This window comes from Gracilinanus agilis, chromosome 3 (assembly GCF_016433145.1).
Source record: "Gracilinanus agilis isolate LMUSP501 chromosome 3, AgileGrace, whole genome shotgun sequence".
Lineage (NCBI taxonomy): Eukaryota > Metazoa > Chordata > Mammalia > Didelphimorphia > Didelphidae > Gracilinanus > Gracilinanus agilis.
In genome coordinates, this window is record NC_058132.1 from 373,233,705 (window position 1) to 373,250,397 (window position 16,693).

General features: G+C 36.0%; 1 protein-coding gene across 1 annotated transcript in view; it reads right to left on the minus strand.

Annotated features, from left to right (window-relative positions):
• ST3GAL6 (ST3 beta-galactoside alpha-2,3-sialyltransferase 6) overlaps nucleotides 1–16,693 on the minus strand; it is a 101,854-nt gene that overhangs the window by 68,382 nt on the left and 16,779 nt on the right. Inside the window, 1 exon segment of the mRNA XM_044669205.1 lies at nucleotides 2,793–2,890. Coding sequence (XP_044525140.1) covers nucleotides 2,793–2,890 — 98 coding nt within the window.

Here is a 16,693-nt window from a genome sequence, read left to right on the forward strand (position 1 = left end):
AAGTGTTACAGGGATTTCCAGCAATCTACAAGCTCTTATTTTTATTCCTTATTATATTTTATTTCTAACACACCATGCTATATCTATTTCTATTTTCTTTTATGGTTAATATAACCTATACATTTTTTTAAAAGTAACAACTTATTTAATGCTAATTATACTACTTTACATGAAAAACTTACTTTGTTCTCTCAATATATACTCTCTACTGGGCCTAACTCTATCCTAAATCAAAATTGTAGCTTACTGGCTAAAAAATAATATATGACCATTCAAGTTATGATTATTGATATTAAAAGCAATAGATGATAATTTCCTTTTTATTCCTGATAGATATTGTTCTGGGCCTGGAATCAGGAGGCCTCGGATGCTTCCCAGCTTGTGGGACCATCAGTAAGTCATACTGTTCTTACAAAAATGAATAATATGGAAATATGTTTTGCATGATAATACATGTATAACCCAGATTGAATTGCTTGTCAACTCCGGGGAGGGTGGGAAGAAGGGAGGGAGACAACATGAATAATTATATAACTCTGGAAAATTTATGTGGAAATTTATTAAAATAAAGATAAAACTTTAAAAAAGAATCAATTTTTAGTATCAATTCTAAGACAGAAAGCAAGAGTTTTTAATAATATAAATACATCAACAACCACTTACTAAAAGATTTATGATAAGTTCAAAGATTATCAAATGAATGCAACATATAACTGGACGATACCCTTCCTGAACCACTTTGAATTACTTTTCATAAGAAAAAAGTTTTTAAATAACTACAAGCTCTAAGTTTTTAATTAAACTGACTTTGTCACTCAAAATACTTCAAATGACCTTCCCAACTATCAGATTATATTTGCTCGGAGAATTCAAATTAACTCCAATATCTGCCAAACAAAACATAATTAAAATAGCAAGATGCTGCCAAAACATCATATGATACATTCCAAAGACAAATATAAACAGTGAAATCAATAGGATCTTTGGAGGTAAATGCTTACACATTGCTTATAGAAGGATACCAACTCTGTGATCTTCTAGGGACTGGAGTGAAGCCTGGCTTCAGAGTCAGGAATAAGAAATCAACTTCAAAAAGGGTCTTTGACATGGATTACCCATGTGAACTGAGGCAACATCTTCTATTGGCCAGGCATTTTACAAATATTTAATGCTATCCTCATAGCAATCCTGTGAGGTAGGTGCTATTACTTATTTATTTTTCTTTTTTTATTTAATTTCCATATTATTTATTTTTGGAAGTGAAAAATCTTATAAAACCATAACCTTCAAACATTTCCCCAAATAAACAAATATACTATCCCCATTTTATTTATTTTTCTTTTTAAAATTTCCATATTATTTATTTTTGTAAGTGAAAAATCTTATAAAACCAACCCCCCCAAACACATCTCCAAATAAACAAATATATTATCCCCATTTTATAGTTTAGAGAACTGAAGCAAAGTGAGGTTAAATGTCCAGGGTCACACAAGGGTAGACGTCTGAGGCCAGATTTGAAAAAAGGCCTTCTTTCCTGAGGGCCCTCAGTTCTATCCTCTGCACCATCCAGCTGCCTCCAAGAGACAGGTCAATAGATCTGTAACTTGAGAGGCAAGTCTTAAAGGCATTTGGTAATGAAACCTATTATTTCTGAATTTGAATACTAGAGGTATACAGTGTTTAGAGCTAGAAGGAATGTTTCTTTTTCAGGAATAATCAGCTTGGGACAGTGAGTCCAAGATAAATAAAACAATTGTCCAAGGTCAAACTGATACAAAGCAACTGCTCTGGAATTCAAATAGGTCTTCTAATTATAAATCTGTACCCTTTTTGCTACATTCCTATGGCTTCTATTCCATGATAGAGTGATAAATTAAAAATTATCTGTAGGGAAGCCATTTGAAACTAAATTTATGATTCATGTCCTTCCAAATACATGATTATCTATACTGATCACAGCTAGTTCCTGAAGTGGTAGGTTCCAGAAGGAAAGCTAAATGTCCTAGAAGAGAGAAGAAAAGAAAAGAAAAGAAAAGAAAAGAAAAGAAAAGAAAAGAAGAGAAAAGAAAAGAAGAGAAAAGAAAAGAAGAGAAAAGAAAAATAATGCTACCCTGACCTTTGGCAGCATGAGTAGTTCATAGCACAGCTACCATTGACTTTCAGGTTCTACTACAGGGAATGTTAAATTGAGTTTTCTGTACTACAGATTTAAAAGAATAAATCAAAAAGAAAAGTTAGAACACTGATAGGGGTCCTGTGAATTTATTCTGATACTCCAGAGACTTTATTTTTTCCCTATTACTTCCTATTTCATGGTCTCCTCTCAAAGTCACCTGGGCCCAATCCTGCCAGAGCTAGATGTTAGGTCAGTTATTGGTTTCTTGCAGATAGATTTTGTTTGGCAAAGTCTCAGGTGTCTTCTAAAATCTAATTCTCTAGGCCTCATCTCTGGGTATGGGAACACAAGCTTCAATAGTCATCTTTTTTTCCCCCATGGTTTCCCTTAATTTGAAGCCTTCTTCACTTTCTGGCTTTGGATCTGAGAAAGGTCCTTCTAAGCTCCTATCTGCTTAGAGAAAAAGATCATTCCTTTTTTAACCTTTCCAAGATTCCCTCCACTAGCTTCAGGCCACATAAAGCTTGTAGTCATCTCCCTCACCCCTTTCAGAGTTCTGATACTTTATTGTTTCCCCCGTATTTTCATAAATAAATTTCTGACATGAGATATAATAAATATTGGTGACAACATAATTTCATTAAATTATTGTCCAACCATTAATTTTCACCTTTACAAGCTCGTGCATGAACTTCCTCTGCATATACTTTGTCTAGTCCAGCTTTCAAAGAGAATCTTGTCTTGAAGGTGTTGAAGGATGGATTTTGAAGATATCTGAAAAAAGAAGATGTAAACTATTAGAAAATTAAAATATTTCTTTTCTTGAAAAGGCAACTCAGAGAATATTAATAGCTACCAATTAATATACCTAATTTCTCTTCTCTACAGAATCTTTACTAGAATAATCAACACCTGTATCAAGGGTGTCAACTTGAATTCTGGAGATCCCAATTTTGCCCCTGCCCCTTAAAAACTCAAGTACCAGGCACACCTGTTTTGGACTGAACTAGAGATCATAAAGTGTTTGAGAACCCTAGTTTGGTGGGATTAGTAGATATAGTCAAAAGTTGAGTACCTTTCTTTGTTTTAGAAGCTTCTCCCATTGTAGTAAAGTCCTCTCTCAGGAAGTTCAGCTCTTGGTTTGATTTGTATTTATTATAGTTGACTGTTCCCTAATACCCCAGCTCTAGCTGCAACCTCTTTGCAGCCTGCTTCCAGCTTGTCTTCTATGCATGCTTGCTGTGCCATGTTCTCCAGAGGATATAAAAAAAACCCCAAGTTCTGTCACTCTCTGGAGAAAGCATCTAGCTCGGTGTCTTCTCCCAGGGATATATTCCCAGAGTCCCCAGGGTATAGGCCCTGTGTAGTTTTTGGTGCTGGGCTCTGTGTAGTGGTCGATTACTGGACCTACCCCTTTCCTAATTAAAGACTTGATTTTCCTGACTATTTTAGTAGTTCTGTGTTATTTCCAAGTTAACAAGGGCAAAACCATGACAACAGAACAGACAGGCATTTGCAAATAATAATCCATAACAGACCACAGCTTTACAGTCACATACCTGATGGAAAAGTGCAGAGAATATAGGATTCCACTGAGCTTATTGTTTGATTCTAAAACGGTATTTAGATTTGGAAGCAAAATGCAACTTGGAAAGATTATCCTCCAATAAGGTATAACTCATGTAATTTGCTAAAATCACATGTTTCCTAATATACTTAGTAGGTCTACCTTATGATTATTCATAAGGCAGAAAGGCATAAAAGAAGGAGATTTTTGTTCTCCAAAGTTGACTGCTACTGCCATGGAGAATACCCAGAACATGATCTGAGTATAAAAGGGTCCCCATTTAGATAGTGAAGTCCTCCAGATGCTCCTTTTGATGGATGTCAAGAGGCTAATTACCTCAAATCCCAAATGCTGCACAGTCTTTTGAATGAGAAACACAATCACACAAAAGATTGTCATAAAAGTCCATACAAGCAGGATCCCAAGTGAATAAAGTCTTTTTTTTTGGACTATAATATGCAATTATATAGACAATGCAGTGTACCAATCCATTTAATTACACAATCTTGAATCAATACCACCAGAGGACAATAAGTTCAGGACAGAACTGAATAGGAGGAAAGGTATGAGATGAATTGTATTCTGGAAAATGTACAAGACTTTCAATGACCACAAATTTCTAACTGAAACAAAATCCACTTTGACACATTCTTCAAATACCTTAAAATTTTGAAAGGTTGGAATATGTATGTATATATGTATATGTACGTATTCATATATGTATATAAGAGAGATCTATGGCTGAAAACGTTGTGCCAATATTGTAGCAAAAACACATAACACATGGAAAATCCACTTGCTTCACTAGTAGAAATTAGCATTAGCATTAATATTAAGAACCCTGGAAGAAGGTCCTAGGATGTTGGCTAGACCTCCTGAGAAGAATTTACCATAATACAAAAACAGGAGTTACATGTAATAAGGAGGTATGAATGGGTCATGATTTGTACTTTTAGAGTATGTGAGATTTTTCAGTGATTTCAGTGATTCAGATATTTCAGTGAGATCAAAGATACTTTTAAGTATTAGAGTCTGTGATGATGATGAAATATCCATTTGTAAATACAAAACAAGTAGTTAAAAATTATGGGGCTAAAGAAGTCAGGGCTAGAGACAGACATCTCAGAAATACAGTAAGACTTCATTTTAAGCAAACTTGGCACATGGAAATTCAGGTATATGCAACTGGAAATCAAAGAAAAATAAAAGCATAAAAATATGTAAAATATAAATTTTTTAATTGCACGCTAAATCTGCACTATTTTTCAAAGCAGCATAAAACGTCACAGCAGTTTGCCCAATCATTCTCATTCTAGTTCTGTGAAACAGTAGTGTAAGTCATACTTTGTTTTGTTCTAAACATTAGAACTTCCATATCAGTCTTTGTCTTGAGTTCTTGCTTATAAGAAGTCATGCCCACATAAGAGCAATGCATCTCTTTTTGTTTCATTAAGGCTATTTAGTTATTAATTATTTTCCTGAAGTAAGAAGTAGTGATTCTGATTGCTCTGATAAGCCTAAGAAAAGTCATAAAATACCTAAGTATGTTTGTATAAGAAATACTTATTAAACAATGGGGTTGGCTAGTATGTGTGATTTCCAACTTACCCAAAGGATCTTGGAAAGTATTGGTTGTGTAAAATGAAGTCCTACTGTAATTACAAAAAAGTGATAGCTGATGCTATAGGAGAGGATGAGATGTAGGGGAAAGAGTATAGAAGACCAAGATCTGAAACTTAAAGAATGCCCACATTTAGAGGCAGGGCAGAAAAGCCAACAAAGGAAACAGAAGGAGCAACCAGAATGTTCTTTAAAGACTGGAATTTGGCAAGTAGAAGTTAATGATGTCCCAAGACAGTAAGAATTAATAAATCAAAGTAAAAAGAATGACAAAATAGAAGGAAACATGAAATATCTCATCGAGAAGACAATGGACTTGGAAAAGAGGTCCAGGAGAGACATTTGAGAATCATAGGTCTACCTAAAAACCTAGAAAAACCTGGGGTAGCTGGGTAGCTCAGTAGATTGAGAGCCAGGCCTAGAGATGGGAGGTCCTAGGTTCAAATCTGGCCTCAGACACTTTGCAGCTGTGTGACCCTGGGCAATTCACTTGACCCCCATTGCCCACCCTTACTACTCTTCCACCTATAAGTCAATACACAGAAGTTAAGGGTTTAAAAAAAGGGGGCAGCTCAAAAAACTGGGTAGCTCAGTAGATTGAGAGTCAGGCCTAGAGATGGGAGGTTCTAGGGTCAAATCCGGCCTCAGACACTTCCCAGCTATGTGACCCTGGGCAAGTTACTTGACCCCATTGCCCACTCTTACCACTCTTCCACCTAGGAGCTAATACACAGAAGTTAAGGGTTTAAAAAAAATTTTAAAAACCTAGAAAAGAAGAAGTCTTGTCATCATATTACAATAAATTATTCAAGAAAACTGCCCTGATATTCTTGAACAAGAAAGTAAAAAACACATTGAAAGAGTCCATAAATCACCCTCTACATTAAATTCTCAAAAAACAACTGCCAGAAATGTAATTGCCAAATTCAAAAGTTTCCAGACTAAGGAGAAAATATTGCAAGAAGCCAGAAAGAGACAATTCACATATCAAGGAGCCCCAGTCAGGATTACACAGGATCTGGCAGCTTCTACACTAAAGGATCTCAAGGCTTGGGATATGATATTTAGAAAGGCAAGAGAGTTGAGTCTACAACCAAGAATCACCTACCTATCAAAACTAACTATATACTCCCAGGGGAAAATATGGGCATTTAACAAAATAGAAGATATCCAAGTAATTTGTAAAGAAAAGACCAGAACTACACGGAAAATTTGATGTCCAAATACAAAATTCAAGGGAAACATGAAAAAGTAAACAAGAAAGATGGAAAAAAAATTTAAGGGCTTCAGTAAGGTCAAATTGTTTATATTCCTATATCAAAAAATGATATTTGTAACTCTCAAAAACTGTATTCACTATCATAGTAGTTAGAAGAATTATTCATAGGTAGAAGTGGGGATACTAAGTGATTTAAGATGACACATAAAAAAGGGGGGGGGGGAATAGAAGATGGTACCAAGAGAAATTTGAAGGAAGAAGAAAAATAGGATAAATTATACCACATAAAGAGGCACATGGGGAGGGGGGGCAAAGAATAATATTATAAGAAGGAGAAGAAGAGAATGCTAATAGGTAATACTTAACCCTTACTCTTAGTGGAATAAATTCTGAGAGAGAAGAGCATCTAGATCCTTTGGAGTATAGAATTCTGTCTTACCCTACAGGGAAAATGAGAGGGAAAAACCAAGTGGGGAGAGAGTGGGGTAGGGAGTACCAGAAGGGATGGAAAGAAAGGGGGGGATTTAATAGACCCTAAGGAAAACTAAGAGGGGAATAAGAAGGGAGGGGTGGAAAGGGAAGTAAAATAAGGGTGGAAATTAAGGGGAATGATTAAAAGAAATCACTGGTGTAGAAGGAAATAGTAAAAGAAAAAAGGGCAAGACTAGGATAGGAAAACAAAATTATGGGGAATATACAGGTGGTAATCATACTTCTGAATGTTAATGGAATGAAATCACCCATAAAATGGAAGCAAATTTCAGAATGGATTAGAAACCAAAATCCTACATATGTTGTCTACAAGAAACACACATGAGACAGGTAGATACACATAGGGTAAAGGTAAAAGACTGGAGCAAAATCTATTGGGCATCAATTGAGAAAAAGAAGGCAGGAGTCACAATCATGATATCTGACAAAGCCAAAGTAAAAATAGATCTGATTAAAAGAGATAGGGAAGGTAATTACATCCTGATAAAAGGCAGTATAAACATTACGGAAATATCAGTACTCAACATGTATGCACCAAATCATATAGCATCCAAATTTTTAAAGGAGAACTATTGGAGTTTAAGGTGGAAATACATAGTAATAAACTATACTCATGGGAGACCTGCCTGAACCTTCCTCTATCAGATCTAGATAAATCAAAACAAAAAATAAATAAGAAAGAGGTAAGAGATGTGAATGAAATCTTAGAAAAATTAGAGTTAATAGATATATGGAGAAAAATAAATAGGGACAAAAAGGAATATACTTTCTTTTCAGCAGTACATGGTACATTCACAAAGATTGGCCATATATTAGGACATAAAAACATTGCAAACAAATGCAAAAAAGCAGAAATAATAAATGCAACCTTTTCAGATCTTAATGCAATAAAAATAATAATTAGGAAGGTTACATGGAGAGGCAAATCAAAAATTAATTGGAAATTAAATGATATGATTCTCAAAAATGGGTTGGTTAGGAGACTTTTGGGTTAAGATGGTGGCAGAGTAGAGGCAGGTCAACTTTCTCTCCTTACCAACGGATATAGAGTACCTCCAAAGTACAAAAAAATAAATCCAGATGAAAGAAGGGACTCCACAATAGGGCGCAGTATCAAAGGTATGTGGGATTTGGGCACTTCCACACTTTAAGGGGGGGAAATAGCTCTCATCAAAATGCGAGCAGATCACCCCTCCCCTACCCACCCACAGAATCAGAGGCAGAGGTTACGCTCCAGAGTTAGAGCCAGTGGGGGCACAAAATCTAGCTCCTTGGCAGCCAACTGGCACGACTAGGAGCTTGCCCCTGAGAGCAGCAAGACCTGAAACCTGAAACCCCAGGTGGCTGGAAAACTCAGACCTTGGACACTGGAGTGGGGCTGAGAGAGGCAGCGGCAGCTCCCAATGTGCTCAGACTCAGGGGGAAAACCTCAGGTGGTGGAGCAAGCATGGGCCAAGTTCCGGTCTCTGGGTAACTGGCTAGGAATATGGGGACTTGACCTTGAAAACAGCCAGACCAGAGACCCTAGAGGCTGGAAAACTCAGACCTCGGACACTGGAGTGGGGCTGTGAGAGACAGCAACAGCACCCAGCGCACTCAGACTCAGGGGAAAACCCCAGGTAGGGGAGCAAATGTGGACCAAGTTCTGGGCTCTGGGCAGCTGGCTAGGAACATGGGGGCTCGACTCTGAAAACAGCTAGACCAGAGACCCCAGGAGGGTCCACAGAGAAACCAGGAGACTCACAAAGTAGCCTCAGGCAAAAATTGCTCCCTAACTCCATACAAAGAGAATCAGATTGCCTTACTCAGACTTCTGGCGAATAAAGCACAATGATGCCAAGCAAAGCCCAAGAAACAAACAAGGAGACAAAGAAAAAAACTCTAACACTTGATAACTTCTGCACAGAAAAAAAGCAGAAAACAGAGGAGGACAAACAATTAAAGACATCCAAACCTTCTCAAAAAAATGAAAATGGGTCACAAGATCTTGAAGATTTCAAATCTGAGATCATGAGAAAGATGGAAGAGGTCTGGCAAGAAAATAACAGTTTAAAAGGCAGAATTTCACAATTGGAAAGTGAGGATCAGAAATCAAATGTGAATTGACAAGGAAATTGAAGGCCAGAAATGACCAGCTGCAAGCCTTTAAGAACCAGATAGACCAGATAGAAAAGGAATACCAAACGATTTTAGCAGAAAACCAGTCTCTAAAGCAGGGGTCAGCAACGTATGGCTCTTTCTGCAGGAGCCATGAAGTCAATTTTTTTTCAGGCGCTGTTACAGGAGCATGTACTGTTACAGGAACTCACACTGTAAGCACTGTACGGCTCTCATGAAATTACTTTTTAAAAAATGTGGCATTTATGGCTCTCATGGCCAAAAAGGTTGACAACCCCTGCTCTAAAGGCTAGAATTGGGCAATTAGAAGCCAATGATCTCACAAGACAACAAGAATTAATAAAGCAAAGTCAAAAGACTGATAAAATAGAAGGAAACATGAAATATCTCAATGAGAAGTTAATAGACCAAGAAAACAGGTCTAGAAGAGACAATTTGAGAATCATTGGTCTTCCTGAAAAAGCAGAAATTAATAGAAATTTGGACTCCATACTAAAAGAAATTATTCAGCAAAACTGCCCTGAAGTTTTACAACAAGAGGGCAATATTGACATTGAAAGGATCCATAGATCACCCTCTACACTAAACCCTGAAAAGACAACCCCCAGGAATATAATAGCCAAATTAAAGAGCTTCCAAGTAAAAGAAAAAATATTACAAAAAGCCAGAAAGGGACAATTCGGATATCAAGGAGCACCAATCAGGATCACACAGGATTTGGCAGCCTCCTCACTAAAAAGACCACAAGGCTTGGAATATTATATTCAGAAAGGCAAGAGAACTGGGTCTACAACCAAGGATCACCTACCCATCAAAACTGACTATATACTTCCAGGGGAAACTATGGGCATTCAACAAGATAGAAGATTTCCAAGTATTTGCACAGAAAAGACCAGGACTAAATGGAAAGTTCAATATCCAACCACAAAAACGAAGAGAAACATGAAAAGGTAAATAAGAAACAGAGGGGAAAGAAAACTCTTATTTTTAAATTTCCCTCTTTAAGGGCTGTAATAAGATAAAATTATTTGTATTCCTATATGGGGAGATGTTATGTGTAATTTTCAAAAACTGTATTCACTATTATTGTAATTAGAAGAATTATTCTTCTAGGGAGAGGTTGGAACACTAAATGGTCTAAGATGAGATGGGTGTGGAAAAAAAGAGGGGTGTAAATAGTAGATGACACCAAGAGAAACTTGAATGAATAAGAAAAATAGGATATTCTATACCACACAAAGAGAGCATGGGAAGGGCAGGGGATGAATACTATTTTAAGAAGGAGAGGAAGAGAGCAGCATTAAGAGGTACTATTTAAACCTTACTCTCAGCAAAAATAAACCTTAGAGGGAAGAGTAGCTATATCTATTGGGATATAGAATTCTATGTAACCCTACTGAGAAAGTCAGATGGGATCAACCAAGGGGAGCAGGGGAGTGGGGAGGTCAAAAAAGGGAGGGGAGGATGAGAGGGAGAGAATTCATTAGGTCTTAACATCTCACACCATACACCAAGATAAATTCGGAATGGGTGAATGCCTTGAATATAAAGAAGGAAACTATAAGAAAATTAGGTGAACATACAATAGTATACCTGTCAGATCTATGGGAAAGGGAAAATTTTAAAACCAAGCAAGAGTTAGAAAAAATTACAAAATGTAAAATAAATAATTTTGATTATATTAAATTAAAAAGTTTTTGTTCAAACAAAAACAATGCAACCAAAATCAGAAAGAACAAACTGGGAAAAAATCTTTAAAACAAAAAGGTCTGACAGAGGTCTAATTACTCAAATATGCAAGGAGCTAAATCAATTGTGTAAAAAATCAAGTCATTCCCCAATTGATAAATGGGCAAGGGACATGAATAGGCAATTTTCAGATAAAGAAATCAAAACTATCAAGAAGCACATGAGAAAGTGTTCTAAATCTCTAATAATTAGAGAAATGCAAATCAAAACAACTCTGAGGTACCACCTCACACCTGGCAGATTGGCTAAAATGATAGAAGGGGTGAGTAATGAATGTTGGAGGGGATGTGGCAAAATTGGGACATTATTGCATTAATGGTGGAGTTGTGAACTGACCCAACCGTTCTGGATGGCAATTTGGAACTATGCCCAAAGAACTCCAAAAGACTGCCTGCCCTTCAATCCAGCCATAGCATTGCTGCATTTGTACCCCAAAGAGATCATAGATAAACAGACTTGTACAAAAATATTTATAGCTGTTCCGTTTATGGTGGCAAAAATCTAGAAAGCGAGGGTATGCTCTTCAATTGCGGAATGGCTAAACAAATTGTGGTATGGGTATATGTTGGTAATGGAATACTATTGTGCTCAAAGGAATGATAAATTGGAGGAATTCCATGTAAACTGGAAAGACTTCCAGGAATTGATGCAGAGTGAAAGGAGAAGAGCTAGAAGAACATTGTACACAGGGACTGATACACTGTGGTAAAATTGAATGTAATAGACTTCTGTACTGGCAGCAATGCAATGACCCAGGACAATTCTGAGGGATTTATGAAAAAGAATGCTACCCACATTCAGAGGAAGAACTGCAGGAGTGGAAACACAGAAGGAAAACAACTGCTTGAACACATGGGTTGATGAGGGCATGGTTGGGGATGTAGACACTAAACAACCACACCAAAGCAACTATCGATAATACGTAAATAAGTCTTGATTGATCACACATGTTAAAACCACTGGAAATGTGCATTGGAGTTTTGTGAAGAGGGGTGAAGGGGAAAGTAAAAACAAGAATCATGTAACTATGGAAATTTTTTCTAAAAAAATAAAATATTAATATTAAAATGTGAAAAAATGGTTTGGTTAAAGAACAAATCATAGAAACAATTAATAATTTCATTGAAGAGAATGACAATGATGAGACATCATATCAAAATCTATGGGATGCTGCCAAAGTAGTACACTTAGGGGAAATTTATATCACTGAGTGCATATATCAACAAATCATTAAGGGAAGATGTCAATGAATTGGGCATGCAAAATAAAAAACTAGAAAAAGAAAAAATTAAAGATCCCCAGATAAAAATTAAATTGGAAATCCTAAAAATTAAAGGAGAAATTAATAAAATTGAAAGTAAAAGAACTATTGAATTAATAAATAAAACTAGGAGCTGGTACTTTGAGAAAAACAAATAAAATAGATAAATTACTGCTAAATCTAATAAAAAAGGAAAAAAGAAAACAAAATTAACAGTATCAAAGATGAAAAGGGAGACCTCATGCGTAATGAAGAGGAAATCAAGGTAATTATTAAGAACTATTTTGCACAATTACATAACAACAAATATGATTATGTAGCTGATATGGATTAATATTTACAAAAATATAAACTGCCTAGATTAACAGAAGAGGAAATAGAATACTTAAATCATCCCATATCAGAAAAAGAAATCAAACAAGCAATCAAAGGACTCCCTAAGATAAAATCCCCAGCGCTAGATGGATTCACAAGTTAATTCTATCAAACATTTAAAAAACAACTAATCCCAATACTATACAAACTATTTGACAAAATAAGCAAAGGAATTCTACCAAATTCCTTTTATGACATAAATACAGTACCAATTTCAAAGCCAGGCAGACCATAAACAGAGAAAGAAAACTATAGATCAATCTCCTTAATAAACATAGATGCAAAAATCTTAAATAGAATATTGGCAAAAAGACTCCAGCAAGGGGCAGCTGGGTAGCTCAGTGGATTGAGAGCCAGGCCTAGAGACAGGAGGTCCTAGGTTCAAATCCGGCCTCAGACACTTCCCAGCTGTGTGACCCTGGGCCTACCCTTACCACTCTTCCACCTATAAGTCAATACACAGAAGTTAAGGGTTTAGAAAAAAAAGGGGGGCAGCTGGATGGCTCAGTGGATTGAGAGCCAGGCCTAGAGACAGGAGGTCCTAGGTTCAAATCCAGCCTCAGACACTTCCCAGCTGTGTGACCCTGGGCAAGTCACTTAAACCCCCATTGCCTAGCCCTATAACAAATAAAAAAAATTAATATAGAAGGATATATATAAAAGATATTAGGGTTTAAAAAAATTTAAAAAAAAAGACTCCAGCAAGTAATCACAAGGATTTTTCACTATGATCAGGTGGGATTTATACCAGGAATGCAAGAATGGTTTAGGAAAACTATCCACATAATTGACCATATCAACAACCAAAGCAACAGAAATCATGATTATCTCATTAGATGCAGAAAAAGCCTTTTACAAAACAGGATTAAAGAATCCTAGAGAATCAACTAAAAAACTAGTGGAACTAATCAACAAATTTAGCAAAGTTGAAGGATACAAAATAAACCCACATAAATCATCAGCATTTCTATGTATTTCTAACACATCCTAGCAACAAGAGTTAGAAAGAGAAATTCCATTTAAAATCACTCTAGACAATAAAAAATACTTAGGAATCTATCTGCTAAGACAAACACGGGAATTATATGAACACAACTACAAAACACTTTCCACACAATTAAAACTAGATCTAAATAATTGGAATAACATTAATTGCTCATGGGCAGGTCAAGTTACCATAATTAAAATGACAATCCTACTCAAATTAATTTACTTATTCAGTGCCATACCTATCCAACTACCAAGAAATATTTTTATGAATTAGAAAAAATTATGACAAAGTTCATTTGGAAGAAGAAAAGATCAAGAATATCAAGTGAAATAATGGGACCTAGTAGTATCAGATCTTAAACTGTACTATAAAGCAGTGGTCATCAGAACAATATGGTACTGGGTAAGAGACAGAAGGGAGGATCAATGGAATAGGCTTGGGGTAAATGACCTCAGCAAGATAGTGTATGATAAACCCCAAAATCCCAGCTTCTAAGAAAAAACTGCTGGGAAAATTTGAAAACAGTAAGGAAGAGATTGAGTTTAGATCAACATCTCACACCCTACACCAAGATAAATTCAGAATGGGTGAATGACTTAAGTATAAAGAAAGAAACTATAAGAAAATTAGGTCAACATAGAATAGTATACCTGTCAGATCTATGGGAAAGGAAAGATTTTAAATTTGAGCAAGAGATAGAGAATATTACAAAATGTAAAATGAATAATTTTGATTACATTAAATTAAAAAGTGTTTGTACAAACAAAATCAATGCAACCAAAATTAGAAGAGGAGCAACAAATTGGGAAAAAATCTTTATAACAAAAACCTCTGACAAAGGTCTAATTACTCAAATTTATAAAGCGCTAAATCAATTGTACAAAAAAATCAAGCCATTCCCCAATTGATAAAAGGGCAAGGGACATGAAAAGGCAATTTTCAGATAAAGAAATTAAAACTATCAATAAGCACATGAAAAAGTGTTCTAAATCTCTTATAATTAGGGAAATGCAAATCAAAACAACTCTGAGGTACCACCTGACACCTAGCAGAATAGCTAACATGTCAGCAAAGGAAAGTAATAAATGTTGGAGGGGGTGTGAAAAATTGGCACACTAATGAATTGCTGGTGGAGTTGTGAATTATCCAACCATTCTGGAAAGCAATTTGGAATATGTCTAAAGGACTTTAAAAGACTGCCTTCCCTTTGATCCAGTTATACCAATGCTGGGTCTATACTCCAAAGAGATAAAAAGGAATAAGTACAGAAATATTTATAGCCACACTCTTTGTGGTGGCAAAAAATTGAAAAATGAGGGGATGTTCTTCGATTGGGGAATGGCTAAACAAATTGTGGTATCTGATGGTGATGGAATACTATTGGGCTAAGAGGAATAATGAACTGGAGGAATTCCATGTGAATTGGAATGGCCTCCAGGAATTGATGCAGAGTGAAAGGAGCAGAACCAGGAGAACATTATACACGGAGACGGATACACTGTGGCACAACCAAATATAATGAACTTCTCTACTAGCAGCAAAGCAATGATCCAGGACAATTCTGAAGGACTCATGAGAAAGAATGCTATCCACATTCAGAGAAAGAACTGTGGGAGTAGAAACACAGAAGAAAAACAACTGCTTGATTACGTGTTTCAATGGGGATATGATTGGGGATGTAGTCTCTAAGTGATCACTCTAATGCAAATATTAATTATATGGCAATAGGTCTTGATCAATGACACATGTAAAACTGAGTGGAATTCCTCTTTTGGCTACAGGAGGGGTTGTGAGGAGGGGAGGGAAATAACATGAATCATGTAACTATGGCAAACTATTCAAAACTACACAAATAAATAAATAAATAACCTTAATTTAAAATAAAAAGTTTAGAAATGATTGAGAATTTTCTGAAATAATAAAATAAAATAAAAACTTTATTTGCTCTTTATTACCTTTTCCAGGCTCTCCCTTCTACCTCCAACACTTTTCTTCTTTTCAAATTCACTAAATCTGCATTTACCATCTAATGTCAATTTTGGTAGCTGTTATCTATTGACACTTGACCTGCTCCTTTCTCAATTAATTCAGTGTTAGACCATATATAGACTTTCTTTCCTCCCTAATTCCTGCCTGCATCCTAGAGTACTTTAACATACATACTGATAGTGTCCCTAATAGCCTACTCTCTCAGTTCCTTAATTTACTCATTTCCTATGACCTACTCCTCCAATTTAGCTCAATCACACACAAAAATGATCATACCAGTGATATTTTTATCACCCACAGATGTTCCACTTCTGTCATTGTGAACTCTGAAATTCCCCTAATCTGATTGCACAATCCTTGGTCAATTCACCTCTCCCTCTGTTTTGTAATCTCAAATGCTCTTCTTTACCCTTACTGAGATCTTCAATCCTTCAGTCCATCTTTCTCTGTATATCATCTGTGCATTTTTTATAGTCCTCCCTTTCTCCATTGACCCTTCAATGAGTCAGTTCAACTCTACACACTCTTTTCTTGATTCTTTTGTCCCTTTATCACATTGCCAACATTTCCCTGACCTAGATTCCCAGCCCTAGATTACTTCCACTGTTTTGCTGCCTTCACTTCTAATCACATGCTACTAAATAAGGCTGGGAAAAAAGCACACAACCATGCTGATTGAACCCACTACAAATTTATGACATATAATTTCATCTAGGTGTGCAATGAAGCAGAACAATTTTTTTACACCTCCCTAATTGACTCACACCACAACTACTCTTCTAAATCTTTTCATATCTCCTTAGGACGCCTGAAACTGCCCTCTCACACCCTCTCTTCACCCTCCCCTTTGCAACTTATTTCACTGAAAAATTTGAAGCCATTACCCCAGAACTTCTTTATCTCCCTACAATTCACAACTAACTGCCACTATTTCTGCTGCCCCTCCTGTCTCACATGATTAAATGACTTGCATTCATCATGGTAGTGAAGTGTCTCATCCCATGCATACTATTCTTGGGAAGGTAGAGATGTTCAACATACAACAATATCAAGCAAACTCATAAAAATAAATATGATTTCTGATAATATATCCATAGGATCATAGGATTTTAGAGACTGTAGGCATATTATATGGAGACAATTCTTGTTTCTTCTTAACTTAATAACCATCATCAAATATGAAGATTCAAATGCAC